Raw genomic sequence first — 12,733 nt, 5'->3', positions numbered from 1 at the left:
ATGGCAGTGTTTGGAATTTAAATGATCCGACAGGTCACAGCATTCAGCAACATGGATGACATGCTGCAGAAAGCGCATTTGGTTATAGAAGGAACATTCATCTACCTGAGGGACAGCACTGAGTTTTTCATTCGTGTTAGAGATGGCTGGAAAAAATTACAGGTAATTTCTAAACTTCCTTTAACACACTGCCTTCAAATACCCTCTAAAAATCAAATCTACTCCCATAAATGCCATTTTTTTCTGTTTTGAAATGGGAAAATTTGTAATTGATCTTTCATTTCAATGTACTGTTTTTCTTAAAGCTGGGAGAACTGATCCCCATTCCTGCCGACAGCCCTCCACCCCCTGCGCTTTCCAGCAATGTGAGTAGTTACCCTGTTGGACTGCTAATGCATTCATTTATCAGCATTTCTTGAGTCCTCCTTGGTATCTAGCACCAAGCTCTCCAAACTCTGGACAGTCAGCTGTGCACGGTTTAGTATCTGGTGAAATCCTAGAAATTAATGGGTGCTAACAGAAGATTCCCGCAGTAGAGCGGAGGAATAACTAGATCCAGAGGCTGGAGACCTGCTGTTCCCATGTAATAGCCAAATTCTCTTGGGCAGAGGGCTTCCCCTCTCTTGGCCTCAGTTTGTTTATCTGTGGAATCATTGGTTGGTATAAGCAATCTAGAAGATTCCTTTAATTTTTGGCACCGTCTGCCTTATAAGAACATGGGCAACTGGCATTGTCCATCTTTTAGCCCTAGAGCAATGCTTTGAGGTGGGTACTATCATCCTCATTTTGCAGATTATGAAACCAAGGCTCTGAAGAGGTAGCTTTCTCTATTAAGTGAAAGAGTTGGCGATTAAACATGTGTTTATCAAAAAGAATGCCCTTCCTTGATTCAGTGCTCTTTTTAAGAGTCTTGAGAATATTTTCTCCCTTTCTGAAGATCATTTCTTCAGCAGGTCATGAAACTCTTTACAGTTAAGAGTCACAGTTACAGACAATGGCAAACTATTTAAAGCATCTTCTCAAGAAACATTGCACTTGCACCTCAATATACTCTGAAGAACAGATTGAATGCATATTCAGAACTATTTCTTTTCCTCCTTTTCATAACAGCCACATCAGCTTCTGCCTCCACCAAACCCTATTTCAAGTGCCAATTATGAGAAGCCTGCTGTAAGTACAATTTATACATTTAATCTTCAGATACTGAGTGTGTATCTACTAGGTGCTAGGTCTCATGCTTAGTACACAGTTCCTACCATCATGATGCTTATAGACTAGTGAGAGAGGCAAACGAAAAACAGAGAATTACAGTACAGTGTGGTAAGTTGTTTGGGTGAGCCAAGTACAGGGTGCTGGGGGTATAAGGAAGGGCAGAGACGTCTACCTAGAGGAGGTTACCGCCAAACTAAGACCCAAAGGACAGCTGAGTTCAGGGGTGAGCCAGGTGGAAGAAAGAGGCAAAGGGAAGATGGAATAGAGGGAGGTAAGGGGTAGGGCTGTGCATTCCTGTAATTGCTAGTATTAAATTACAGGCAAAAGAGTAGAGTTCAAGGCAGAAAAGGGAGACGTTTAGTCTGCAGAAGTCAGCAAAACAAGCGCTAGGTTTCAAGGGTCTGCAAGCCAAGCCAAAAATTTTGACCATTTTCTGTGGACAATGGGGAGCCACAGAAGGGTTTAAAGCAGGAAACAGGTATGACAAGACTGGTGTTTCAGAAATTACCTTGGTTACAGTGTGCAGATTAATCAGAAGGGACAGGAGCAGGGGTCCAAAGGCCAGTTAGGTGACTCCTGTGTTATCTGAACTAGAATCACAGCAGCGAGCCCATAGACTAGTAGGCAATTGGAGAGACATGAAGGAAGCAGAAATGACTAATTGGGTCATTGATTGAATATGGCACATTAAGGATGAGACAGATCAAGAATGATGCCCAGGTTTCTGCTTGGATGATTGAGTGGTGACAGTTTCCTTTCCAGGAATTGTTTCGTTGCTGATATTAGAAACTCTCTCTATTCCTTTGCTAGCTTAAGTAAAGATCTCGTTTAAATCAGCATAGAAACCTCATGGAACTCCATCACAGGAAGAACAGCCAGGCCTGGGACTCTTGTCTCTATTAGTCTTCTTTGCTATCTCTATAGACCACCTTCTGAAAGTATCTTTCTTCCTCCCAACCTCACCCCAAAATGCATACATAGGTGACATGAGCTTGCACACAGCTTTGGATCACCCTGGCACTGATTCTTGCCCCAACTCTGTATGATCTTACAGCAGCTGACCCCAGTACTACTGACTCAGTTCAGAGTCTTGGGAGAGATAGTTTATATGGTCTGTCTTGGGTCAATTGCCCACTCCTAGCCCAATCGAGAGTTACCAGGAGAATGAGGTTGAAGGTTTAAGGCCACTCCTTGTGGCAAGAATTGTGGGGGCACTTTCTAATAGCAGATGTGAACATTTCCTATTGTGCTGCAATTGACCAAGGAGGAAATAATTTGGAGCATGGTGAGTCTGAGGTTCCTGGAGGAAATCTGAGTGGAGACTATCAGGAGGGAATAGGTTCTGAAGGTCTGAAACCCCACAGTGGGATCTTGGCTGGAGATGAGACATGCAATTACTACGGGGCTGGTTGGATTCCCAAAAGAGAATCTATACAGTCAGAAGGGATTAGACTATGAGGAGCAAAACTGAAAAGGAACTGATGGGAGAAATATGAGAAGGAAACTGAGAAGCCATAGCCAGAGAGGAAGAAAGCAAGCCAAGCAAGGTAGTAGCCAACAGTGTCAAAGGCTGCCAGGAAATTCATAAGAAGAACCAAAAGGTGTCCTTCAAATTTAGAAACTAGAGCAAAGCATTTAGTAGCCAAAAATATTCTAGTTGGTTGAAGAGTCAGTGGGAAGTGAAGGAAGAGAGATGTGAGTGTCAGTAACCCTTCAAAAAGCCCCAAAGTTAGGGCAGTAGCTAAAGGATTTTTTAAATGATATTTTATAAATTCAGAACTAATACGTATTCATTGCAGAAAATGTCAACAATGCATGAAAGGAATGGAGAAGAAAATAGTAACACACCTACAATTTTATCAAAACTACAACCATCCACAAAATAGCAATTTTAACATTTTGAGTGTTGTAACATTACTGTCTTCCTAAAAGTACAATATAAAAATGTCATTTTATAAAAATGTTCCAGCAATTAAAGAAATACAAACATGAGAACACAAAAACCCCCAATCTCGTCATTCAGAAACAACCATAATTTCAGACATTGCTCTGTCTCTCTAAAGGAGAGTAGGGCTTGGTGGGATTAGAGGTGTGGCAAGGAAGCCCTGCAGTTGCCCCCTGCCTGTGCCTTTCTTAGATGGCCCCTGGCATTGGGGAAGCCTCATTCCATCAAGGCCTCTTGTGATGCACTCTGATGTAGCCCCAAAGCACACTGGTTGGAAGATGATGAGACCATCGGGCTTCTTCCCTCAGGCACCAGAGTCTCCAGATGCATGAGGAAGAAGATGGGGTGGGGGCAGTATAGTCAGATGGCAAGGACATCAAAGAGTCAGGTTGTATATGTGGAGGTGGAAGTCTGGTGGCCTGCCTGTGATTGTGGTGGGTGGGCAGCATGCTAAAGGTCCCTCTTATCCTAATGGCTGGGAATGTAGAGCATAAAATGCTAGCCACTGGGAGGCCTGCTGGGGAAGCCTTGGCTCAGTGCGGAGCAGGAAGGAGATGGGGATGGGGCATGATGCTGCTTGACCTGGACCTCCATCTAGTATGGTGGTCAAGACAGAACCAGGATGAATAAAAAGAGAGAGACTGGAGCAGGTGGCAGCCTTGGGGTCTGTCCTTTGCAGGAAGGAAAGGGGTGGTGAATGGAGAAAAATATCCAGAGATGTGCAAGGGCTGCTTGGGGCAGTCTGGACACTCACTGTAGCTCATGGCCAGTTGTGGCCAACTGACTGGAAGCTGGAGAAGCAGAAGACCACCGTGGCAATCCTGGTCACTGGGACACACAGAGGCTTTGTTCAGGTCTGAGAGGTGGGGTAGAAACCAGGAGAGAAACACTGGCCGCCTCCTGCCCCACCGCCTGAGCCTCATTTCATGTCCTTTGACTTAAGATATTTAAAAATATTTTCGTTTTTGGTAACTTGGACCCCGGTCCTGCACCAGCCTCTCAGCTCTAAGTTGATGAGATAAAAGTTACCCCCGAGATGAGACTGATGGGAGGCAGGGAGATGAGTGTTCCTTGATTATGGAATGCATTCCAGAGGGTGTGGCAGAAAGGCTGAGAGAGAGGGCAGCAGTAGGAGGCTGGGTTTTGGGAGAGAAAGTGTGGGAGAAATAGAGTACGGATTGGTTTTTATTTTGGCTGCTGACCAAGATAGCAGGGATGTGAAGCTGGAATTACTATAAGACCCCTAGTTTCAGAAGGGTCTATCTCAGCAGTCTTAGTCATGGGGCCATACCCTTCTTTCGATGGCTTTCCCCCAGACCCCTCATGTGATCAGCCCCAGGCCTATCCAGGAGATGGAAGAAAGGGCTGCAGGCAGATAGCTGGGAGAAACTCTGGGATCCAGGGCCAAAGCCAGCTTAAAACCCCTGCACAGACCCAGAGGTCTCAAACTTATGGCCTGCTGGTGGATTCAGAGATTCAGATCCCTGAAGTTCTTTATTTGGTCCAAGCAATATTTTGTTCTGGTTTTTTTTTTTTGTTTTTTTTTTTTCACCTAAGGAAGACATTTCTACCACTTAGAGCTGTTCAGAGAGCTGAAACAGGCTTCTGGGGAGACCATAGCTCTCCTTCCCCAGCGATGGTCAGGCAGAGACTGTAATTCCAATGTCAAGGAGGGACTGAATAAAATGACTTCCAACGTGCCTTCCAGCCTAAGAAGTCTGGAATCTTTGCAGGAATGTGAGTGAGATGGTTCTGGGGGCTGGAGTTTGCCTTTGATTCTGACTGCTCTCTTTTGTCTCACATTTTTCAGCTGCATTTGGCTGCCCTGAACATGCCATTTTCTGGGGACATTCGAGCTGATTTTCAGTGCTTCAAGCAGGCCAGAGCTGCAGGACTTTTGTCCACCTACCGAGCATTCTTATCTTCCCATTTGCAAGATCTGTCCACCATTGTGAGGAAAGCAGAGAGATACAGCCTTCCCATAGTGAACCTCAAGGTAAAAATAAATATGGTTCCCATTGCCTTCTGCATGCATTGGTCGCTACAGAGCCTGGAGGCAGTTTTCATTCCTGACATCAACAGAAGAGTGTTGACTTAGGCCTGCTGTCTCCCTTACTGGCTATGTCACTTTGGGTGGGTTCTTTGCCTTCCCTGAACCTCAATTTTCTTTATGCTTGTTGAACCCGTGGAGCATACAGGAGAGATAATGATAACTTCTTTCACTGATACAGGGTTTTCTTGTTTGTTTACAAAGTACCTCATTATCTTAAGAGGTACTTCTAATAAACATGAGAGTTATTCATTTTTTAGTTTGTCAGATGAGAAAACTGAGGCTCAGAAGAAGAAACCAGTTTGCTTAAAATCACTGCATACTAGAGCGCTTTGTCCTGAACCCTGGTTTGGTGTTCTGTGCACATTTAAGCAGATATTTCTCTGCCCCATTTGTGGGTAAGACAGGGCCTTGTAGGATCCCTGGATTATTCCACAGAAATAGCAGACTCCTTCAAGGCTGTGCAGAGAAAGCTCGTTGCCACTCACATATACCCTGGAGAAGCTCTGGGTCCTGATGACTGTTTCTTTTTTTTTTTTTTTTTTTTTTTGAGACGGAGTCTCACTCTGTCGCCCAGGCTGGAGTGCAGTGGCGTGATCTCGGCTCACTGAAGCTCCACCTCCCGGGTTCACACCATTCTCCTGCCTCAGCCTCCCGAGTAACTGGGACTATAGGCGCCCGCCACCACGCCCAGCTAATTTTTTGTATTTTTAGTAGAGATGGGGTTTCACTGTGGTCTTGATCTCCTGACCTCGTGATCCACCCGCCTCGGCCTCCCAAAGTGCTGGAATTACAGGCGTGAGCCACCGCGCCCAGCCTACTGATGACTGTTTCTTAAAGGTACTTCAAGACCCTTTAGTCTCTGCAACCCCAGTACTCCAATTTGAAACCTTGAGGCTAGCAAGTTCCATCCTAACCCCATACCCAGCACTTTCCACCTCCTCTCCCAGAATTCTGTTCCAGCACCTTCACCCACTGAAATTATTTTTATTCTTGGATCCCTCTACAAGGGACCAGGCTGTTTCAGGAAAAGGACTAAGAAGTTCATCTCCATCTCACCCACAGTGTAGACTGGCACAAGGCCTGCCACAAATTTGAAGCTTAGTACATATGCATAATATTTTCAAAATAACAATAATAAAATAAAGACATAAAACACAATTTTGATTGGAAGGAGGCTTGTACGCACATCTAATAAGAGAAATTCCCTCAAGAAATAAGTAAAACAAAAGCATTCATGGATGGATTATAAAATCAAACCACAAACATTTCTTGAGTTTTTACTCTGTCCAGGCTCTAGGATTGGGGCTGGAGACTCTAATGTGGGGTGGCACCTGGCCTTGAAGAGCGAGTAAAAATCGGCCAGGTGTGGTGGTGCATGCCTGTAATCCCAGCACTTTGGGAGGCCGAGGTGGGTGGATCACCTGAGGTCAGGAGTTCAAGACCAGCCTGATCAGCGTGAAGAAACCCTGACTCTACTAAAAATACAAAATTAGCCGGGTATGGTGGTACTTGCCTGTAATCCCAGCTAGTCGGGAGGCTGAGGCAGGAGAATCACTTGAACCTGGGAGGCAGAGGTTGCAGTGAGCCAAGATCCCACCATTGCACTCCAGCCTGGCTGGAAGACAAAAGCAAAACTGTCTCAAAAAAAAAAAAAAGAGTAAAAATCTAATTCATTTGTAGGCTGATGGTATAATGATTCTAATGTGGTATTTTGTCTCTATAGGGCCAAGTACTTTTTAATAATTGGGACTCAATTTTTTCTGGCCACAGAGGTCAGTTCAATATGCATATTCCAATATACTCCTTTGATGGTCGAGACGTAATGACAGATCCTTCTTGGTAAGTGAGGGTGGAAGTTCTCAGATATGGTGTGATAGATAGTTTTAGGGGGCATCCTAACAATGGGATGCCTTTATCAGCTGCTTCTCTAGGATATTGCCAACATAAAGCCACAGTGAGGCAACTGAGGGCCTCAGAGAAAGCCTTGTCCTTGGAGTCAGAAGACCCAGGTCCAGTAACTCAACATGGAATCCTGGGCAAGACATTTCCATTCTCTGAGCCTCGGCTGCCTTACCTGTCAAATGGGCAACATAACCATATCTATGTCGTAGAACTGTGAGAATAAAATGAATATATGTGAAAACATATAGCACGCAGTGGGCACATAATAAGTGGTAAGCAATGCAACTCCTGGGGATCCTGTAACTCTACACTGTGATTTGCACTCTAAATCTTGAAAATTATGTGTGTTTTTCAGAATAGAACAACTCAGCAAACCTCTCCTCAGTGCCTCCTCTACACCAGGCCTGAGGCCAGGCCTGGAAGGCACAGTAATAAACCTAGAAGGCTCCTACTTTTACAGGGCTCACAGTCTACAGAGGAAGTAGACACACACTAACTGTGACTCTAGACAGAATATTGTAATTGTAAGTGGAGCAACAGGTACCATAGGATATACAGGAAATGTTTGTTTTCATTTTTACTTAGGGGTGAGAATCAGAGATGGCTTCCTGCAAGAGGAAGTTATTTATTGGCCTTTGAAAGATGAGAAGGAGTCACTGGTCTGAAAATGAAAGAGAAGCCCTCCAGACTGAGGGACCCCGTGAGCAAAGGTTTAGATTCACAAAAGAAGAGGGTGTGATTTGAAAACAACTGCAAGCTGGGTATGGCTGCAATCTAGCGTGTTAAGAAAGCTAGCAAGGGCAATGAGGATAGAAAGGTGATCTGGCATCAGGGTTAAGGAGTTTAACTTGATTCAGTAGACTTATGCCAATTTGCTTACCAAAAAATACCACAAAGAAGTGTCATTTTGAAAAATAACATGACAAAATTACTTTTTAGGCCCCAGAAGGTCATTTGGCACGGCTCCAGCCCCCTCGGCGTCCGCCTTGTGGATAACTACTGTGAAGCATGGCGAACCGCGGACACAGCGGTCACGGGACTTGCCTCCCCACTGAGCACGGGGAAGATTCTGGACCAGAAAGCATACAGCTGTGCTAATCGGCTAATTGTCCTATGTATAGAAAACAGTTTCATGACAGACGCTAGGAAGTAATGGCCTTCTGATGATTCTTAAAGAGTTTTCAATTTTTTCTCATGTGAAGAGTTGACACTGAAATCTAAAATGTTTAATTGTTGTAAATATTACATTTTTTTTTTACTACACATTCGTTACAACAGCAACCAAAGAAAACATACCTCAATACACTCAAAACTGAAGACACAGAGGACTCAGATCAAAGACAAAATCTGATCCATATATTGGTGCTAGATTCTGTGGGAAACCCCAGCAGTGTGAACGCATCCCAATATAGGTTAAGAGCAAATTGAAAACAAAGGCCATGGCATTCTGCCACTGCATCCTTCAGACAGTTATATCCTCCTTTTAAACCATTGTTGTTGAGTGTAAGATGTCCTTCATGTTTTCTTACAAAGTCAGTGTTTAGAAACGTTACCCTTTCTAAGTTATATACAGATCAAATGCTTTTTTCTTTCACGTACATCCATCATTTGCAACTGCTGTTCGTACAGAGAAACAGGACTGCTCAAATGATCCTATTTGTATTTTCTGATGCTATCAGACTTTAATGTTTTTTTCCCTAAAATATTATTGCCATCATGCTTTAGGAATTTTATATTTTTACACAAACATATTTTAGTATGGTGTCTGTTTATGTAACTCTGACTTGCTGGAAAAGTTGAAACTCCAAATTATCTGAAACTAGAAAAGAAATAGCACATAATTACTACCTTCCCCTTGGCGGCTCTCCTCCCCAACCCCCACCCCACAATTTTACGACTTCCATTTGGCAATTCTTGAATTATAACTGCGACTGAAACAAACAGGTTCATAGAGATGAATTTTCTGAGAAACATATATCTACATGCTGTATAATTGGATTTTTTTTTCCATGTAAGTGAACGTAAAAACATCTTTTCCGGGTGCTTTCTTCGTTTGACTTTTTCCTGCTAGTTCCTTTATTCTCCATCGCTGATGTGGAAGCAGACCTGGGGTGGGTTTGCTAATCCTGCCACTTGTGCTGCCCCCAGGTGATGATCAGAGAACTGAAAGGTTTTCCCATCATGCTCATCTGCCCTGGCTGTTGTCTCCCACCTAATGGGGCCAGTGTAGGTTGTGTAGAGCCTCAGAGTGGGAAACAGGATGAGCTGTGATTCTGCCACCGTCTCAGGGTGTGACTTTGGGCAAGTCGGCCTCTGTCTCTCAAGGAGATTGGGATAAGACAAGCATAGTATTGGCTACCAGTCATTAAATATCAGACTTCTGATATATCCCATTTCATTTTCATAATAACCCTGCAAAGTAGTTTTTTTAATCTCTACTTTACAATGCAAAAAAAAAAAAAAGTCAAAGCTCAGGGAGTTACTTGTTCCAGGTCATACACTGGTGAATGGCAGGGCTGGTTTCAGACTCAGGGTCTGTCTCACGTCGGGGCCCATGATCTTCCCAAGGAACCCCTATGCAAGCCTGCCTCTCTGCTCCCTCCCAGCTGCAAACATGTGATTCTCTGGCTCTTGGTCTGACCCTCTAGGAGAAACATAATCACCAGGCAAGAAGTATGCTGGGATATTTCCTCCCATTCAGCTGGGCTGGCCCAGAGGCTCAGCAAAGTGAATCCGCCCTCAGAGTCCTTGAAGTAGGAAGGAAGTCAAAGAGGAAAAACAAAGAAAAGAAGGCAGCCCAGAATCTCCATGTAGGGGCTTCATAAATACATGAGCAGTGAGAATCTTCCTAATGAGTCACAGAATGAGGACAGTTTGAGGCTGGAAAACCCCAGAGGTGGCTTGTTGAGGACCAGCCCATCCGTTGAGTGATGAGGGCTGGGGGTGCTTGGCATGGACAGGAATTGCAAGGAGAAGGTGGGCAGGAGGCTCCCGAGGCCACGAAGCGCAGACACCGTCCATTTCTGTCACAGCCCACCTGGCCCAGGGTTACAGAAGAGGCAATGTGGGTTGGGGTTTTGGGGAGGAGCCCAAAGTCAGGGATACCTCATTTGCTAACCCTGGAAAGAGTATTGAGGCTTATGACATTGCCATTCAGGCCTCTCCATGTACCAGAGGAGGTATAACTGGCTGACCCAGAAAGAGCCCCAGCCCCATTCAGACTAGGAGAATGAGTATCAAAATCCTGGGCCTGACATTCACTAAACACCAGCCCTTGCCCAAGCTTTCCCGTCACACGTTGAAAACCGTCAACCCGGTATCCTCAAGGTCACTCAGGCAAGCCACAGAGGCTCCTCTGCAGGCTGTGTCATCGGAGCCCCACCCCATCTCGGGAAAGCCTTAAACACTCCAGGCCTAGCCTGGCCCTTCTGCCAATGGCCAGCACATCTGTGATATCCCCCAGCTCCCAAACCTGCCTGCCTTTCCTCATACTTCCTCCTCTGAACACCTGACGTGTGTAGCATCCGAGTCTTGTTACACAGTTGAAACACAATGGCGGAAGGGCCTCTAAGCCTTCACTCTATCCCACGCCTGAATGTCTCAAATGTGCCTGAATGCTGAGCCAATTAACAGTCTCAGGCATGATAAGGGAGGGAAGAATTGTCACGAGTAATTCATCTTTATCGTGCTAGAGGTCTTTTAGAGACTTGCTGTGAGTCCATACTGCACACCCTCAGGGTCTGAAGCCTGCAGCAGCCAAAGCCCCTACCCAGCAACAGAACCAGAGGGATAGAAACAGCTGCCAGCCCATGTCAGGGCCCAGGCTCCATAAGGTGGCAGACTCTGGAGGGTGCAAAGGAGCAGAGGGTCTGAGCAGGTACGGGGGGAGAGCATGAAAGAGGTGGTCCAGGAGAATCCCCCTGGCAACCTGGACGTGGCCACGTAGAGTAGTCTGAAGAAAAACCCAGGGAACAAGGAGAATGGGCTGCAGGAGCCATCCTTGCATTTCCTATATCCTCCTGGACTTCATGTGGCTAGCATGGTGTCTCTTGAACCCATAAAGGGTGTAAGTCAGAGACAGCGTGGGATTCTGGGAACCATCAGCAATCCAGTACAGCTGAATAGCAGTCAAGACACTTTCTATTAGTCCATAAAGGGAACACAACTCAAATTCACAAGTTTTTTTGTGTGTGTTTTTTAAAGAAATGTATTGGCTTATGAAACCAGGTAGGACGGGGGATGCAGAGACTCAAGCAACGTGGCATGACAATGTGGTCACTCACTCTGTTCTCTCTCTCCATGTGTGTATGTGTGTGTGTGTGTGTCTGTGTCTGTCTGTCTTGCTTCTCTTTTTCTGTGAATAAGGCTCCTTCCCTCCAAGTGAGGACAAGATTCATGTGGCAGACATGTCTGCAAACAGCTCTAGGCTTATATTATTCCACCACCCCAGAGAGAGGCTCCAGAGGAAAGAGAAGACTTCCTCTCCCACTGGGATGATATGAATTCCTGGAAAGGACTCTGATTGGCTCCAATTGTGTCACATGCCCATGACTGTGTTTGGCAGCCCCCACCCCAGAAATGAGTTGGGCAGAAGTAATAATTCCACCATCCAGAATGCATGGGGGTTTGCAATGACCTGAAAATGAGGGGTAGAAGGTTATGAGGGCCAACAAATAGATTCTACCACACACAGCAGCAGGGAAGATCAAGTGTGGGGGACATCGCAGTGAAATAATAGACAGAGGTGAGATCATGTTGGCCTTGAAATCCAGGATGAGGCATTTAGACTTTATCCTGCAACTGATGCAGTAGTTAAGAAGAAAGTACTTAGGCAGATAGTGAGAGTACAGCAATCCTCAGTACGGTTTTCCTTTTAATGAAAAGCAGCCCCAAAATCAAGTTCTTTTTTTCTTTCTTTTTCTTCTTTTTTTTTTTTTTTTTTGAGGTGGAGTCTCACTCTGTCACTAGGCTGGAGTGCAGTGGCACAATCTCAGCTCACTACAACCTCCACCTCCCAGGTTCAAGCGTTTCTCCTGCCTCAGCCTCCTGAGTAGCTGGGACTACAGGAGCACGACACCATGCCCAGGTAATTTTTGTATTTTTAGTAGAGACAGGGTTTCATCATGTTGGCCAGGATGGTCTCGATCTCCTGACCTCATGATCTGCCCGCCTTGGCCTCCCAAAATGTTGGGATTACAGGTTTGAGCCACTGCACTCAGCCCATCATGTTCTTTTCTAACAAAGAGCAGCCTGTAAAATTGAGCTGCAGACATAGACAAGCAAGCTGGAAGCTTGCACGGGTGAATGCTGGCAGTTGTGCCAATAGGAAAAGGCTACCTGGGACTAGGCATGATCAAAATGATGGCTCCATATTCCCTTCTCTTTGCCAGCCACGTGTACAGTAAGGAGCAGACAAGATGGCGCTGGCCAAGTGGAAGGCCCATTTGCAGAATAAGATTAGGGTGGGGTGACCAGCCTTCCCCATGTACTATGTAAACATCACACCTGGTCAAACCAATGTGTGGGCCCTACTTAAGTCAGACACCGCCTCCTCAAGCCTGCCTGCGTATAAAATCTGCTGCAGTTTTTCCCTTTCAGTCACCTCTCCCTCATGAGAGAGA

The 12,733-nt window shown here is 45.4% G+C and overlaps 1 protein-coding gene across 1 annotated transcript in view; it reads left to right on the top strand.

Annotated features, from left to right (window-relative positions):
• The window catches only part of COL15A1 (collagen type XV alpha 1 chain), a 132,204-nt gene extending 123,041 nt beyond the window's left edge, over window positions 1-9,163 (top strand). Inside the window, exons 37-42 of the mRNA XM_030794822.1 lie at window positions 34-162; window positions 306-365; window positions 1,111-1,170; window positions 4,968-5,153; window positions 6,934-7,049; window positions 8,052-9,163. Coding sequence (XP_030650682.1) covers window positions 34-162; window positions 306-365; window positions 1,111-1,170; window positions 4,968-5,153; window positions 6,934-7,049; window positions 8,052-8,265 — 765 coding nt within the window. The 3' untranslated portion in view covers window positions 8,266-9,163. The remainder of the gene's footprint in view (window positions 1-33; window positions 163-305; window positions 366-1,110; window positions 1,171-4,967; window positions 5,154-6,933; window positions 7,050-8,051) is intronic.
• Window positions 9,164-12,733: the final 3,570 nt, after the last annotated feature.

Source organism: Nomascus leucogenys, chromosome 1a, assembly GCF_006542625.1.
Source record: "Nomascus leucogenys isolate Asia chromosome 1a, Asia_NLE_v1, whole genome shotgun sequence".
In the NCBI taxonomy this organism is placed as follows: domain Eukaryota; kingdom Metazoa; phylum Chordata; class Mammalia; order Primates; family Hylobatidae; genus Nomascus; species Nomascus leucogenys.
Note: the sequence above shows the minus strand (reverse complement) of the source record. Positions and strands in the feature narration are given on the sequence as shown.